This window comes from Ylistrum balloti, unplaced genomic scaffold (genome assembly GCF_031769215.1).
Source record: "Ylistrum balloti isolate Yb309-2 unplaced genomic scaffold, AGI_CSIRO_Ybal_v1 Utg371278, whole genome shotgun sequence".
Classification (NCBI taxonomy): domain Eukaryota; kingdom Metazoa; phylum Mollusca; class Bivalvia; order Pectinida; family Pectinidae; genus Ylistrum; species Ylistrum balloti.
Genome location: NW_026782687.1, coordinates 70,272 through 83,318, shown reverse-complemented (window position 1 = coordinate 83,318; position 13,047 = coordinate 70,272). Strand labels below are relative to the sequence as shown.

The 13,047-nt window shown below is 39.6% G+C and overlaps 1 protein-coding gene across 1 annotated transcript in view; it reads right to left on the bottom strand.

Moving 5' to 3' along the window:
- Positions 1-1,820: 1,820 nt before the first annotated feature.
- Positions 1,821-13,047, bottom strand: part of LOC132561786 (serine-protein kinase ATM-like) — a 48,407-nt gene continuing 37,180 nt past the window's right edge. The window contains exon 56 of the mRNA XM_060226485.1: positions 1,821-2,072. Coding sequence (XP_060082468.1) covers positions 1,888-2,072 — 185 coding nt within the window. The 3' untranslated portion in view covers positions 1,821-1,887. The remainder of the gene's footprint in view (positions 2,073-13,047) is intronic.

Here is a 13,047-nt window from a genome sequence, read left to right as displayed (position 1 = left end):
ACAACACATTGTAATATTACAAAACATTATTAGTAAATAATTTTATCACTACTAATAAAACGAATTTTTTTAATGAAAATGTTAATAATATTTCTTGTATTTGAAAAAAAAAATGAATTAGGGTTGAATTATTTTCTCTCGTAAGTACTCTGCTAGGTGGTGATGTACAGGTTACCTGTGTTTGTCAGGTGTCAAATCAGTTCAGGCAGTGCACCAGGCAAGGACAGACATACAAAAAAAGTCCTTTGGTAACATATCAAGTATGGTGATTATTGTAAAATGATGTGGGTATTTCCTCGCATTTTTTAAATGAAATTGTTGATAATAAAGTGTATTGCACGGTGCGTTGTGGAGATCTTGTTTGTCGTTCATTACCACCTGGACATGGCCTGCGGGAGAACAGACTTGATTTTTTCAATGCAGTATTAACACTAGAATATATTCTAATTGATACCTGCGTTAATACCAGACATGTTGAAATAAAACATAATTTCATTGTCCATAAATCTCTTCTGCTTTGAATTTAACTTCAACAGATAATCTTATGCAACAACATACTTCTTTAATCTGTGGAATTCCCTCCCAAAATTCGTAACTATTGAAATATCTCATGAACATGATAAAGGATTGCTTGTCATTAAATTTACCCTATCATGATACACACTGTCCTTTTTATCTTCATCAAAGAGAGCATAGCAATGTATGATTATCTGTAAGTCGGCTTTACACGGCAATAAACCACAGAGGCCAATACATTAGATTTCACTTATTACAGGATATTACAAAAAGCAATTGTTGGTAATTCTACAGAAACTGGGTGGTTTATCAACAAGCATTCAGTTATTGTGGAATAAACACTTTGGAATATACCATTAAACTGACATTTCAACAATAAAATGCCCAGTGATTATCCCAGCTCTGTATATCTTAAATTTTAGGTATGAATTTTATTGAGGGATAATAACCTTAATGATTTCTTTTATACCTTTAAACCTTTCATTGAAAAAAAAAAAATCTTTACATAATGTCATGCAGATTCCATTATATGTAAACTTACTGGGAATGCCCAGATTTTACCGGGGGAATGCCTGGACTATAATGACTTACTGGGGGAATGCCCAGATTTTACCGGGGGAATGCCTGGACTATAATGACTTACTGGGGGAATGCCCAGATTTTACCGGGGGAATGCCTGGACTATAATGACTTACTGGGGGAATGCCCAGATTTTACCGGAGGAATGCCTGGACTATAATGACTTACTGGGTGAATGCCCAGATTTTACCGAGGGAATGCCCGGGCTCACATGCTTGAAAGCTTTACTGGGGAATGCCCCGGTTCAATACATCGGCGTTATGCCCATGCTCGTATTTTAGCTGTGTTGAATATGGAATGCCTACTATACTTTTGACATACACAATTAACTTTGCTAATTTTGGGCTCATCCTTTTCTGTTCCTTTTAACCACAGAAGGACTTTGTATACTGGTTCATTACTTATTTTACAGACACACAACCCTTTGGAGCTGTCAGTTGGTCTCGCCGACGGGCAGCTCACAACCATGCAATTATACAACCTCCTCCTCCACCAACATCTACAACACGCTGACGGCGTGCGACAGAGCCCACACCAGTGGCCACCTCCATTACACCAGCGACCCCTTCATCAGGGTCAATTTCCATCCCAGAATTAGCGGTGGAGCTGGTCAGATACATGCAGAGGGAGGGGATTGTGTTAGCAGCCAACAGTGATGCCCAGGCATCAGTGATCTACAATAGATCTTTCAGAAATGTAACAAAATCTGTAAATATATAGCACAATTTCAGAGGACAAGCACTTCCTTCTGTCCTTAACATCACAAAAGTCAACGAAGTGATTTCAAACACCTCATAAGTATGGCTGCCATCCGGGGAAAAGCCTAGAGAGATTTTTAGGATCACGTGCCTCCTGTATAAGGTGGTTTACCTGGCCAGCCACACTCAGCTGTATCCCATCCTCAATTCCCTGTAATTTCTGCTGTAACCGTAGTAAAACACGCTCTGCCAATTTGTTGACATTTTCTCTATTTTCCTCTGAAAACATAAAAACATTTTTGTAAAAATTTCACAATGACTTTGCAGTCAGTAGACCAAAGATTATTTCATAACACCTTAAATATTTGAATTTACAAAGTGACATCCCACACAAAGGACATCACTTGTGCTGGGGTTTTAGGCCAAGTCTACTTTTGCTACATCCACTCTGTCTATACAACTAATGCTTAAAAACTTTTACAAAAAGTTTATTTATCACATGCAATACAGTTATAAACCTGATTCTAATTGTACTCTGATCTCTTCTCTCTATCTTCACTCAGTTGTATGACAGACAATAAGAAGAGATCTCTCTTCCAGTTTATGTAAATTATCCACATGTATCTTGTAGTTTCCATGGTTATTACAATACCACAGTTGTAACATTTTCCTATAGGATATCAGTACAGGAGTATCCTGTATATTAGGTCAAGTAGAATCAGATGTGCATATTATGACACTCCATCATCACCTAAGGCACTCACAAACAAAGGCTTGAGAGAGTTATAAAACATATTTTGATGCAAAGTGGATAGACAGTGAACAAAGGGTGATAACTCTGTATAAATTGGAATCTGAGACTGATTTTAGTACATAACACATACTTAAACTCTATTGGTGAAATATGCCAGGAACAAATTTATACACGACAAAGAAAGGACTTTTACTCCACATAATGATGAATAATGTTACAACATATCAACATTTAGAGAGAATTTTCACATGTCAAATTCTGTGTGGGGTGATTGTGACAGAGCTGGTCATGGAGTATAACCTACATGTATGTAGTACTTGTTGGGGACGATATGATACCCACGTTTTATTATCAGTTTATATAAAAATTCACACAACATTAATATGATTCCACTTCTAGTTTAGTATAAAACCTGAATATCTTGCTGTAGACCTGATACAGTGATTCTTATTTCACATTTATTAGCTATGACATGTAGAAATCTACTTACTCCATCTCAGTGAACTTTTTTACAAACAAAACTTGCAGTTATTTATTACACAGTTTTTCTATTCAATTGACGACTTTCCTCTTTAATTATGATATCATGTACAAAAGGCTACTCAAATGTCTTCGTTTGTTTAATTTTGTGTAGTGGGGGGTATGGAGGCTGTTGGATGTACAAGACAGCTTGAAATACAATATCAAATCCTTATACATACATGTATAGGCTTCAAGTTTACTGCAATTCAAAAATTAAAACTTCTCAAAAACTTGCACAAAGGGAATCTATTAAAACCAGAGATGAACATTTTGATTACCACCACTACATTTATATGTAAAACCAAAACTTGAGAGAAATGACACTTTAATGATTGTCGTGGCGGAAATCAAATTATATTCCATATTGTACATTTTCTATTTGCATTTTGACACTGCATTTATATTCACAACAAAATATTATCTTGTATTTCGAAAAAAAAAAAAGCATTTCAGTCGACAAATTAAAATTATGAAATGCATTTGCATGTTTTTTGCTGAAGGTGTTGAATATTAAAAGCTTACAATGGTTTACTCCCTGTGAGGTTGAAATACTGCTACAGCTTTGAAAAATGAAATAAAAATACCATTTCTTTAAAGAGGAATCTGACAGTTGTACATTTATACACTTAATACAATAAATTAACGTCTACTTTTCTGTCCTTCATTTCTAACAGGACAAATGCGGTGAATCCTATCATCCTGCATAACAATGGTACTGGGAGGCTGAACAATATACACCTGACCAATACCAAACAATGGTACCGGAAGGCTGAACAATATACACCTGACCAATACCAAACAATGGTACCGGGAGGCTGAACAATATACACCTGACCAATACCAAACAATGGTACCGGGAGGCTGAACAATATACACCTGACCAACACCAAACAATGGTACCGGGAGGCTGAACAATATACACCTGACCAATACCAACAATGGTACCGGGAGGCTGAACAATATACACCTGACCAATACCAAACAATGGTACCGGGAGGCTGAACAATATACACCTGACCAATACCAAACAATGGTATCGGGAGGCTGAACAATATACACCTGACCAATACCAACAATGGTACCGGGAGGCTGAACAATATACACCTGACCAATACCAACAATGGTACCGGGAGGCTGAACAATATACACCTGACCAATACCAACAATGGTACCGGGAGGCTGAACAATATACACCTGACCAATACCAACAATGGTACCGGGAGGCTGAACAATATACACCTGACCAATACCAAATAAATATTCTCAATTTACAGCATTAATACAAATACGGAAATGTTAATAACAAGTCAAAATGTCATGAGGGAAAACATTACACATGTTATAATGATAAATTGACAGGTATCAAATCCTTAAGAGTTTGGTTAAAAACTAACAGAAGAGATCTTTGAACAAGATTACAATGCTGAAAAGAGCAAAGGAAAGTAACTTTTTGGATAAAAAATGTGGATCATGAGAGCACTATGCTACGTTTTAAAGTTCTACCAAGTTTAAAAAAAAAAAAAAAAAAAAATTGGTTATAAAGTGAGTGAGGAGATATCTGGACAATGAGAATTCAAATGAGATAACCTGGCAACAACCATACTAAGTATTGCTAAACATGTCCCTACCGGCCCCTGCCAGCTATTTCACTGTAATGATTTAATAAATAAATATGACAATCTGACAATCATCATCAATTTGTAATAATGTGCTATAGTCATTTGTGTGTGTATTAGGTTTGAATAAAATCCTTTAAGGAATGAAGCTGCTAGACTGCTGATTTTCTAAAAAAAAAAAAAAAAAACACAGATGGCCTAGATCCAACAATCCTGAAACTGAAAGATGTCAAAGACATTTCAGTGCTCTCAAAGTGTGTGAATTTTCCTAAAAATTTCTCTAAGAGTGAAGCCGTCAGAATGCTGACAATAATTTTCTAAAAAAAGAACAATGACCTTGACCCAATAACCCTGATACTTGCACTTGCCTGAGATACTTTGAGGCTTTATAGGTGTGTGAAGCTTGATGAGAATCCCATGGGGAATTAAGACGTTAGAATGGTAACAATGATGTTCTAAAACTAGTAATAGTGATCTCCATCTAACAACCCTGAAACTTGATATTTTGATATTGTTTGTGAGTATGAATCTGACGAGAATCCCTCAAGGACTGAAACCACCATAGCATTGACAAAATATTTCACAGACAGATGGATAGAGAGAGGAAAACTGTACAATCCTTAAGTTTTACCAGTAGAGGACTAACAACTCCTTCAAAATAAGACAGAACGGGACAAACATTTTCTAAACAAAGGGCAATAACTTATCTAAATACAGATGAATCAAACCCACATTCTGGAAAAAGATTTCTGAGCAAATTAAAATTTATGATGTCACAATGCTTGACAGACATGTAAAAATCTCACATTATACAGAAATCAGTCTGGGCCAAAAGATATTCCCCTAAAACAAGCATCACAGCACAACACTAAAATCTGTAACATGTGAATGGTTTGCAAGGCTCAACATTATCTACAATATTTGTTAAAAAAAACTTGATGCTGAAGAACAATGGCAGGAATACCTGAATTAAGCGACAAGGTAAAAACGTTCAGGCTAGTGACCTCAAAATGTTTTAAGAACCTGTTGAAAATACTGAAAAAATTAAAATCCAGCTTGGTCAGTATTCAGAGAGGATGTGTAGTCAAGATTGAAGCTTTCCTAGGCTTACTGTGATACATGTTTACATGGCTAATAACTGATAAAAGACGTAGGAAAGATGATAAAAAGATTTATGTCTGTTTATGGAGAAAGATTTCTTTGTTACAGACAACTAAATCATACTAAGCAGTGAAAATGTAAATATGATGTTTAAACATGAACGGCCTCCCTTCCTACACAATAGCCATGCAACTTACGTTACAAAACATGAAAGAAATGATAATAATACGAAAATGTTCTCTACATTTAAATTCTTCACATGTGAGTTAAAGCAGTCAACTTAAGCACAGCTTTTATTATCATATATACATAAATTCTATTCATAAGTAACTTCTAGCTGACAGAAACGCTAAAACGATGAATATCAAATTATCAGCTAAAATTTCATAATGAGTGTTTCGTTTCTGGCAACAAATCATTAAGGGATCCGGTATCGCATTAGCGACAGTGAGAAGTCTGCAGACAGGTCTGCCATTGTTGTTAACACTTGATCAAATGTCCAATTTTAAACTGGACTAAAAGATCAGTGTAGGTCGCCTGTCACTGTTAAATACTACTGATTGATATATGGGGACCTATTTAAAATACCATCGTTTCAAGAGAGGTAAATTATTCTCTTTACCGGTAAATTTCTTAATCCCTGACTCCAGGGAAAGTGGTCAAACCTTGAGCAGATCTGATAAAAAGTGAAGCTTTCTGTCAGAATGAAATGTTAAACATTTAAAATATTTCTTAATAAAACGAACAGCTTCAGGCCCATAGAACCTGCATCTTTCACCTTTATAAACTCAAATCTCTTATTTATAGAATTTATCACAGAAGATAGTGGCAACACTTGATTTTTTTTATTTCAACACCATAAAAAATTGTTGATGATTTATTGGGACTATACTGAATAACTATTTTTGAAAAGAAACAAAAGATGTCTTATTTCATCGGAAGCTTTTTGATCCAACAGAAACACAATATAATGATGTAAAATTGGCTAATCTTTAATTCAAACATATTTTTCTCATAGATCAATTGAAATGTAAAATAGTAATACTTCTTACTTCACTATAAAATTTAAACAAGCTGCATTTAACATCAACACATAATATAAATGTAGTTTCTTTTCCTCCAGTTAAAATATTTCAACAAAACACAGGTGTGAGATTGCGTGTAGGTAAAACGCCTATAGAAGAAAAGGTCTACGTTCCAGACAGGTATGGCCATTATATATCACATATCTGGTTCAACAGTGATTGAGATACATGCAGGTAAAATGTTGCAATATGAGTCGTTGTTGGAAGGCTTGGCAGGCGGCCGTACGTCGCCAGTTGTCTCCTCAGTGACATCTAATACAGTCCTTTAATTATTATGTCACATTACAGAGATATTACAAGTAATTGTAAAGTGTGGTGTTATTCCCCACACTTGGCTGTTGGTATAAACATTCCAAAACACATACTGAGTAGATCTACTTTATAGTAGGTACATATGTTAACATAAATTTTCATGGTTTTAACACATGTATAGATCAGCTGAACAGTTTTCATGTTGTAGACCAGAAAAAAATGGAATTTCGTAGTTTTTATGATGTTTCCATGGTAACAGAGTAATCAAAAATGAAATCTCGCCAATAGCAAAAGGCAAAACTAGTGCACTAGCCTAGTATGTATACATTCTATACAAAGTTTCATTGAGATCAATTGAATGATCTTCAAGTTGTAGTCCAGAAGAGTTCCTCAGACACACATGGAGACCAATTAAACATCCAACAAATGTGTTCTGTGGAAGATATAAGGGGTCCAAATGGCCTGTAGAGTTGATTTTGTTAACTTTCATATTCTCACCAACATTGTTAATGATGATTGAAAAGTAACCCTTCATCCTAGAATGCATCTAGCTTACGGTCATTGGGTCTTGTTTGAAGAGGTAATTGAAAAAAATTTAAATCTTTAAACCTTTATAATCATGAAAGTAGCTAAAGGTTATTAATTTGTATCACCTTGGTAGTCTTTCATCCCAGCATGCTACAGGCCCAACTTTATTATCCTGGGCCTCTTCATCATTGAGAAGTGAGTGGGGCTTGGGAGGTTGGGGAGAAGTCTATAGAGTAAAAGACTTGGGAGGTTGGTGATGAGTCTATAGTGAGTGAAGGGCTTGGGAGGATTGGGAGGCGTCTATAGTGAGTGAAGGGCTTGGGAGGTTGGGGAGGAGTCTATAGTGAGTGAAGGGCTTGGGAGGATGGGGAGGTGTCTATAGTGAGTGAATGGCTTGGGAGGAAGGGGGGGGGGGGTCTATAGTGAGTAAAGGGCTTGGGAGGTTGGGGATGAGTCTACAGTGAGTGAAATGGCTTGGGAGGTGTGGGGAGACGTTTATAGTGAGTGTAGGGCTTGGGAGGTTGGGGATGTGTCTATAGTGAGTGAAGGGCTTGGGAGGTTGGGAAGGAGTCTATAGTGAGTGAATGGCTTGGGAGGAAGGGGGGAGTCTATAGTGAGTAAAGGGCATGGGAGGTTGGGGATGAGTCTACAGTGAGTGAATGGCTTGGGAGGAAGGGGGGGGGGGTCTATAGTGAGTAAAGGGCTTGGGAGGTTGGGGATGAGTCTACAGTGAGTGAAATGGCTTGGGAGGTTGGGGATGTGTCTATAGTGAGTGAAGGGCTTGGGAGGTTGGGGAGGAGTCTATAGTGAGTAAAGGGGTTGGGAGGATGGGGGGGGGGGTCTATAGTGAGTAAAGGGCTTGGGAGGTTGGGGATGAGTCTATAGTGAGTGAAGGGCTTGGGAGGATGGGGGAAACGTTTATAGTGAGTGAAGGGCTTGGGAGGTTGAGGAGGAGTTTATAGTGAGTGAAGGGCTTGTGAGGTTGAGGAGGAGTTTATAGTGAGTGAAGGGCTTGGGAGAATGGGGGGGGGGGGTCTGTAGTAAGTAAAGGGCTTGGGAGGTGCGGGGAGACGTTTATAGTGAGTGAAGGGCTTGGGAGTTGCAGGGAGGCGTTTATAGTGAGTGAAGGGCATGGGAGGATGGGGATGTGTCTATAGTGAGTGAAATGGCTTGGGAGGTGTGGGGAGACGTTTATAGTGAGTGTAGGGCTTGGGAGGTTGGGGATGTGTCTATAGTGAGTGAAGGGCTTGGGAGTTGCGGGGAGGAGTCTATAGTGAGTAAAGGGGTTGGGAGGATGGGGGAAACGTTTATAGTAAGTGAAGGGCTTGGGAGGTTGAGGAGGAGTTTATAGTGAGTGAAGGGCTTGTGAGGTTGAGGAGGAGTTTATAGTGAGTGAAGGGCTTGGGAGAATGGGGGGGGGATCTATAGTAAGTAAAGGGCTTGGGAGGTGTGGGGAGACGTTTATAGTGAGTGAAGGGCTTGGGAGGATGGGGAGGTGTCTATAGTGAGTGAAGGGCTTGGGAGGTTGGGGAGGAGTCTATAGTGAGTGAAGGGGTTGGGAGGATGGGGGGGAGGGGGGTCTATAGTGAGTAAAGGGCTTGGGAGGTTGGGGATGAGTCTATAGTGAGTGAAGGGCTTGGGAGGATGGGGGAAACGTTTATAGTGAGTGAAGGGCTTGGGAGGTTGAGGAGGAGTTTATAGTGAGTGAAGGGCTTGTGAGGTTGAGGAGGAGTTTATAGTGAGTGAAGGGCTTTTATAGTGGGAGAATGAGACGTTTATAGTGAGTGAAGGGCTTGGGAGAATGGGGGGGGGGGGGTCTGTAGTAAGTAAAGGGCTTGGGAGGTGCGGGGAGACGTTTATAGTGAGTGAAGGGCTTGGGAGTTGCGGGGAGGCGTTTATAGTGAGTGAAGGGCATGGGAGGATGGGGATGTGTCTATAGTGAGTGAAATGGCTTGGGAGGTGTGAATGTTAGGATAGTGAGTGTAGGGCTTGGGAGGTTGGGGATGTGTCTATAGTGAGTGAAGGGCTTGGGAGGGGTGCGGGGAGACGTTTATAGTGAGTGAAGGGCTTGGGAGGTTGAGGAGGAGTTTATAGTGAGTGAAGGGCTTGTGATAGTGAGTGAAGGGCTTGGGAGGATGGGGAGGAGGGCTTGGGAGGTGTGTGTTTATAGTGAGTGAAGGGCTTGGGAGGATGGGGAGGTGTCTATAGAGGGTTGGGAGGTTGTCTATAGTGAGTGAAGGGGTTGGGAGGGCTTAGTGAGAGGGCTTGGGAGGTTGGGGATGAGTCTATAGTGAGTGAAGGGCTTGGGAGGATTTTATAGTGAGTGAAGGGCTTGGGAGGTTGAGGAGGAGTTTATAGTGAGTGAAGGGCTTGTGAGGTTGAGGAGGAGTTTATAGTGAGTGAAGGGCTTGGGAGAATGGGGGGGGGGGGGGGGGGGTCTGTAGTAAGTAAAGGGCTTGGGAGGTGCGGGGAGACGTTTATAGTGAGTGAAGGGCTTGGGAGTTGCGGGGAGGCGTTTATAGTGAGTGAAGGGCATGGGAGGATGGGGAGGTGTCTATAGTGATTGAATGGCTTGGGAGGAAAGGGGGGGGTCTATAGTGAGAAGGGCTTGGGAGGTGCGGGGAGTCGTTTATAGTGAGTGAAGGGCTTGGGAGGTTGGGGATGATTCTATAGTGAGTGAAGGGCATGGGAGGATGGGGAGGTGTCTATAGTGAGTGAATGGCTTGGGAGGAAAGGGGGGGGGTCTATAGTGAGTGAAGGGCTTGGGAGGTGCGGGGAGACGTTTATAGTGAGTGAAGGGCTTGGGAGGTTGGGGATGATTCTATAGTGAGTGAAGGGCTTGGGAGGATGGGGAGGAGAGTATAGTGAGTGAAGGGCTTGGGGGGATGGAGGGTTGGTGTATAGTGAGTAAAGGGCTTGGGAGGTTGGGAAGGAGTCTATTGTGAGTGAAGGGCTTGGGAGGTGCGGGGAGACGTTTATAGTGAGTGAAGGGCTTGGGAGGTGCGGGGAGGTGTCTATAGTGAGTGAAGTGCTTGGGAGGATAGGGAGGTGTCTATAGTGAATGAAGGGCATGGGAGGATGGTGGTCTATAGTGAGTGAAGGGCTTGGGAGGATGGGGAGGTGTCTATAGTGAGTGAATGGCTTGGGAGGATGGGGGGTCTATAGTAAGTAAAGGGCTTGGGAGGTTGGGGGGTCTATAGTGAGTGAAGGGGTTGGGAGGATGGGGAGGTGTCTTCAGTGAGTGAATGGCTTGGGAGGATGGGAGTCTATAGTGAGTAAAGGGCTTGGGAGGATGGAGGGGGGGGGGGGGTAGGTCTATAGCAAGGAAAGGGCTTGGGAGGTTGGGGGGTCTATAGTGAGTGAAGGGGTTGGGAGGATTGGGAGGTGTCTATAGTGAGTGAAGGGCTTGGGAGGTTGGGGAGAATTCTATAGTGAATGAAATTCTTGGGAGAATTGGGGAGGGGGGGGGGGGCGCAGTTATATTGTAAGTGAAAGGTTTTGAGGGGGGAGATGTCTAAACTGAGTGAAGGGCTTTGGAGAGTGGGGGGAGTCAAAAGTGAGTGGAGAGCTTGGGAAGAGCCAGGATAGATTCCAGTTGTGAAAGTTTCCATATGATTAGGAGTGTAAAGTTTCATGTCAGACCAAAGGGATACAGACTGATCTTCTGTGAGATCCTAGGTAAGGGAAGAATTACAACATCGTTTGGACTAGAATAACAAATAAAGTTTCCAAAAAAGGAGAAAAAAAGAATGATGAAGTAAAAGTGTCGGGTACTGCTAGTTTAAGAGGATTTATTTTCAAAAAAAAAAAAAAAAAAACACAAATTATCTTCTTAATGAACAAGAGCTCTGCAGTGATGATATCTATTCAGTAACAAACCATGTGAAAATTACTGTCAGTAAAAAGTTATAATGAGATAATATTTAGAAGTTTGTGTATTGGCTGGGAACGTTTTCAGCATAAAAATGTCTTCACACCCATGTAGCAGTGTATGAATGGTAGTCGCTATACAGTCACACACCACACACCATGTTTAGTGAAATCTCTGACAAAACTGACATATCACAGCCTTAATCTTGTCTAGTGTCTGTCCATTTCTGAATATCACCACAAAAATATGAAATCACTAGGATTTCAACTCTATAGAAATCTGACTGTCAGTTTTTACATACCATGACAAGGTTCAATTCTGATACCCTTCCAAAATGTATTCAATTACCCATAAAAGTAGCTCATGAATATTCAAATGCTGGGACACTTTGTATAAATATCCATAAATTTCACTTTAGCCTGAAAGCAGTGAATATATATAATTACTGTATCATTTATAGGATAAAATCTTCAGGATCTCTAACTAATGAGGTGCTCTTATCTACGGTTGACAAATCCATCATTACTTGTGCCTTACTCAAACAGGTAATTCCTCAATTCTGTTCTGACATTTAGCCTGATTTAAATCCATTATTTTTTTGCCTGTGTGGTCGACTTGCGTCTTATATCCTGAATATTTCGACAGACTTTCTGTCCCTATAACGTATAGTGTAATTACACGTACCTACACGATAATTCATCATAGTCTGACCGAAAATATAATTACATATCTGTTGGTTTATTGTTCTGGAGATCGTCCCATAGAAATGATGACCACCTTTCTTACATATTTATGTATGTTATGACATGAAAATTCATAAGAACCTAAACTGTAGAACTTTGTCGCCTAAAGTCGAGTATTCTCCAGCATGTATGATGTAACACTTTGGTCCATCCATCGTTTGTCCTCATAACAAATTTGTAATTCTATTTATATGACATGAATATTCATATGGAGGTATATTGCTTAAAGAACAAATTTAAGATGGGGTGTTGCTCATGTGAAACATGTATCAAGGACAATCGTACTGATCAACACAATTTGAATTTTTTCAATCTCAACATACAGTAATTTAAGATTTAAATGTATTTTTCCTTTTTAAAATCTTTTTGATCTAGATATGGTGCCTTTTTACAATAGTTCTGAAATTTTCAAAATATCCATTTAAAATGCACTTTCAATATCCATTTTACTGACTTGAAGTGCAATATGATAATACAGAATGTGTTTGTATGTACCAGAAACTAAAAATTTTAATTTCGAGTACCATTTTATATGAACACTGTAACAGCTGGGTAATTCAGCAATACGTCAGCTTTACTTACATTAATCAACATCTATGTAGGTAAAGAAATTGTTTGAAATTGAAAAAAATGAACGCACATAATTGTGTGTCCTCTTATAGCTATGCAGGTTAAACTCATTCGAGTTTTCTTCCATGTCATGTATTAGAGTGCAATCACTGTACAATCTATTTCATGACAGAGAGGTTAATCTTTGGTGTTGACACTCAAAAGTCTTCTTC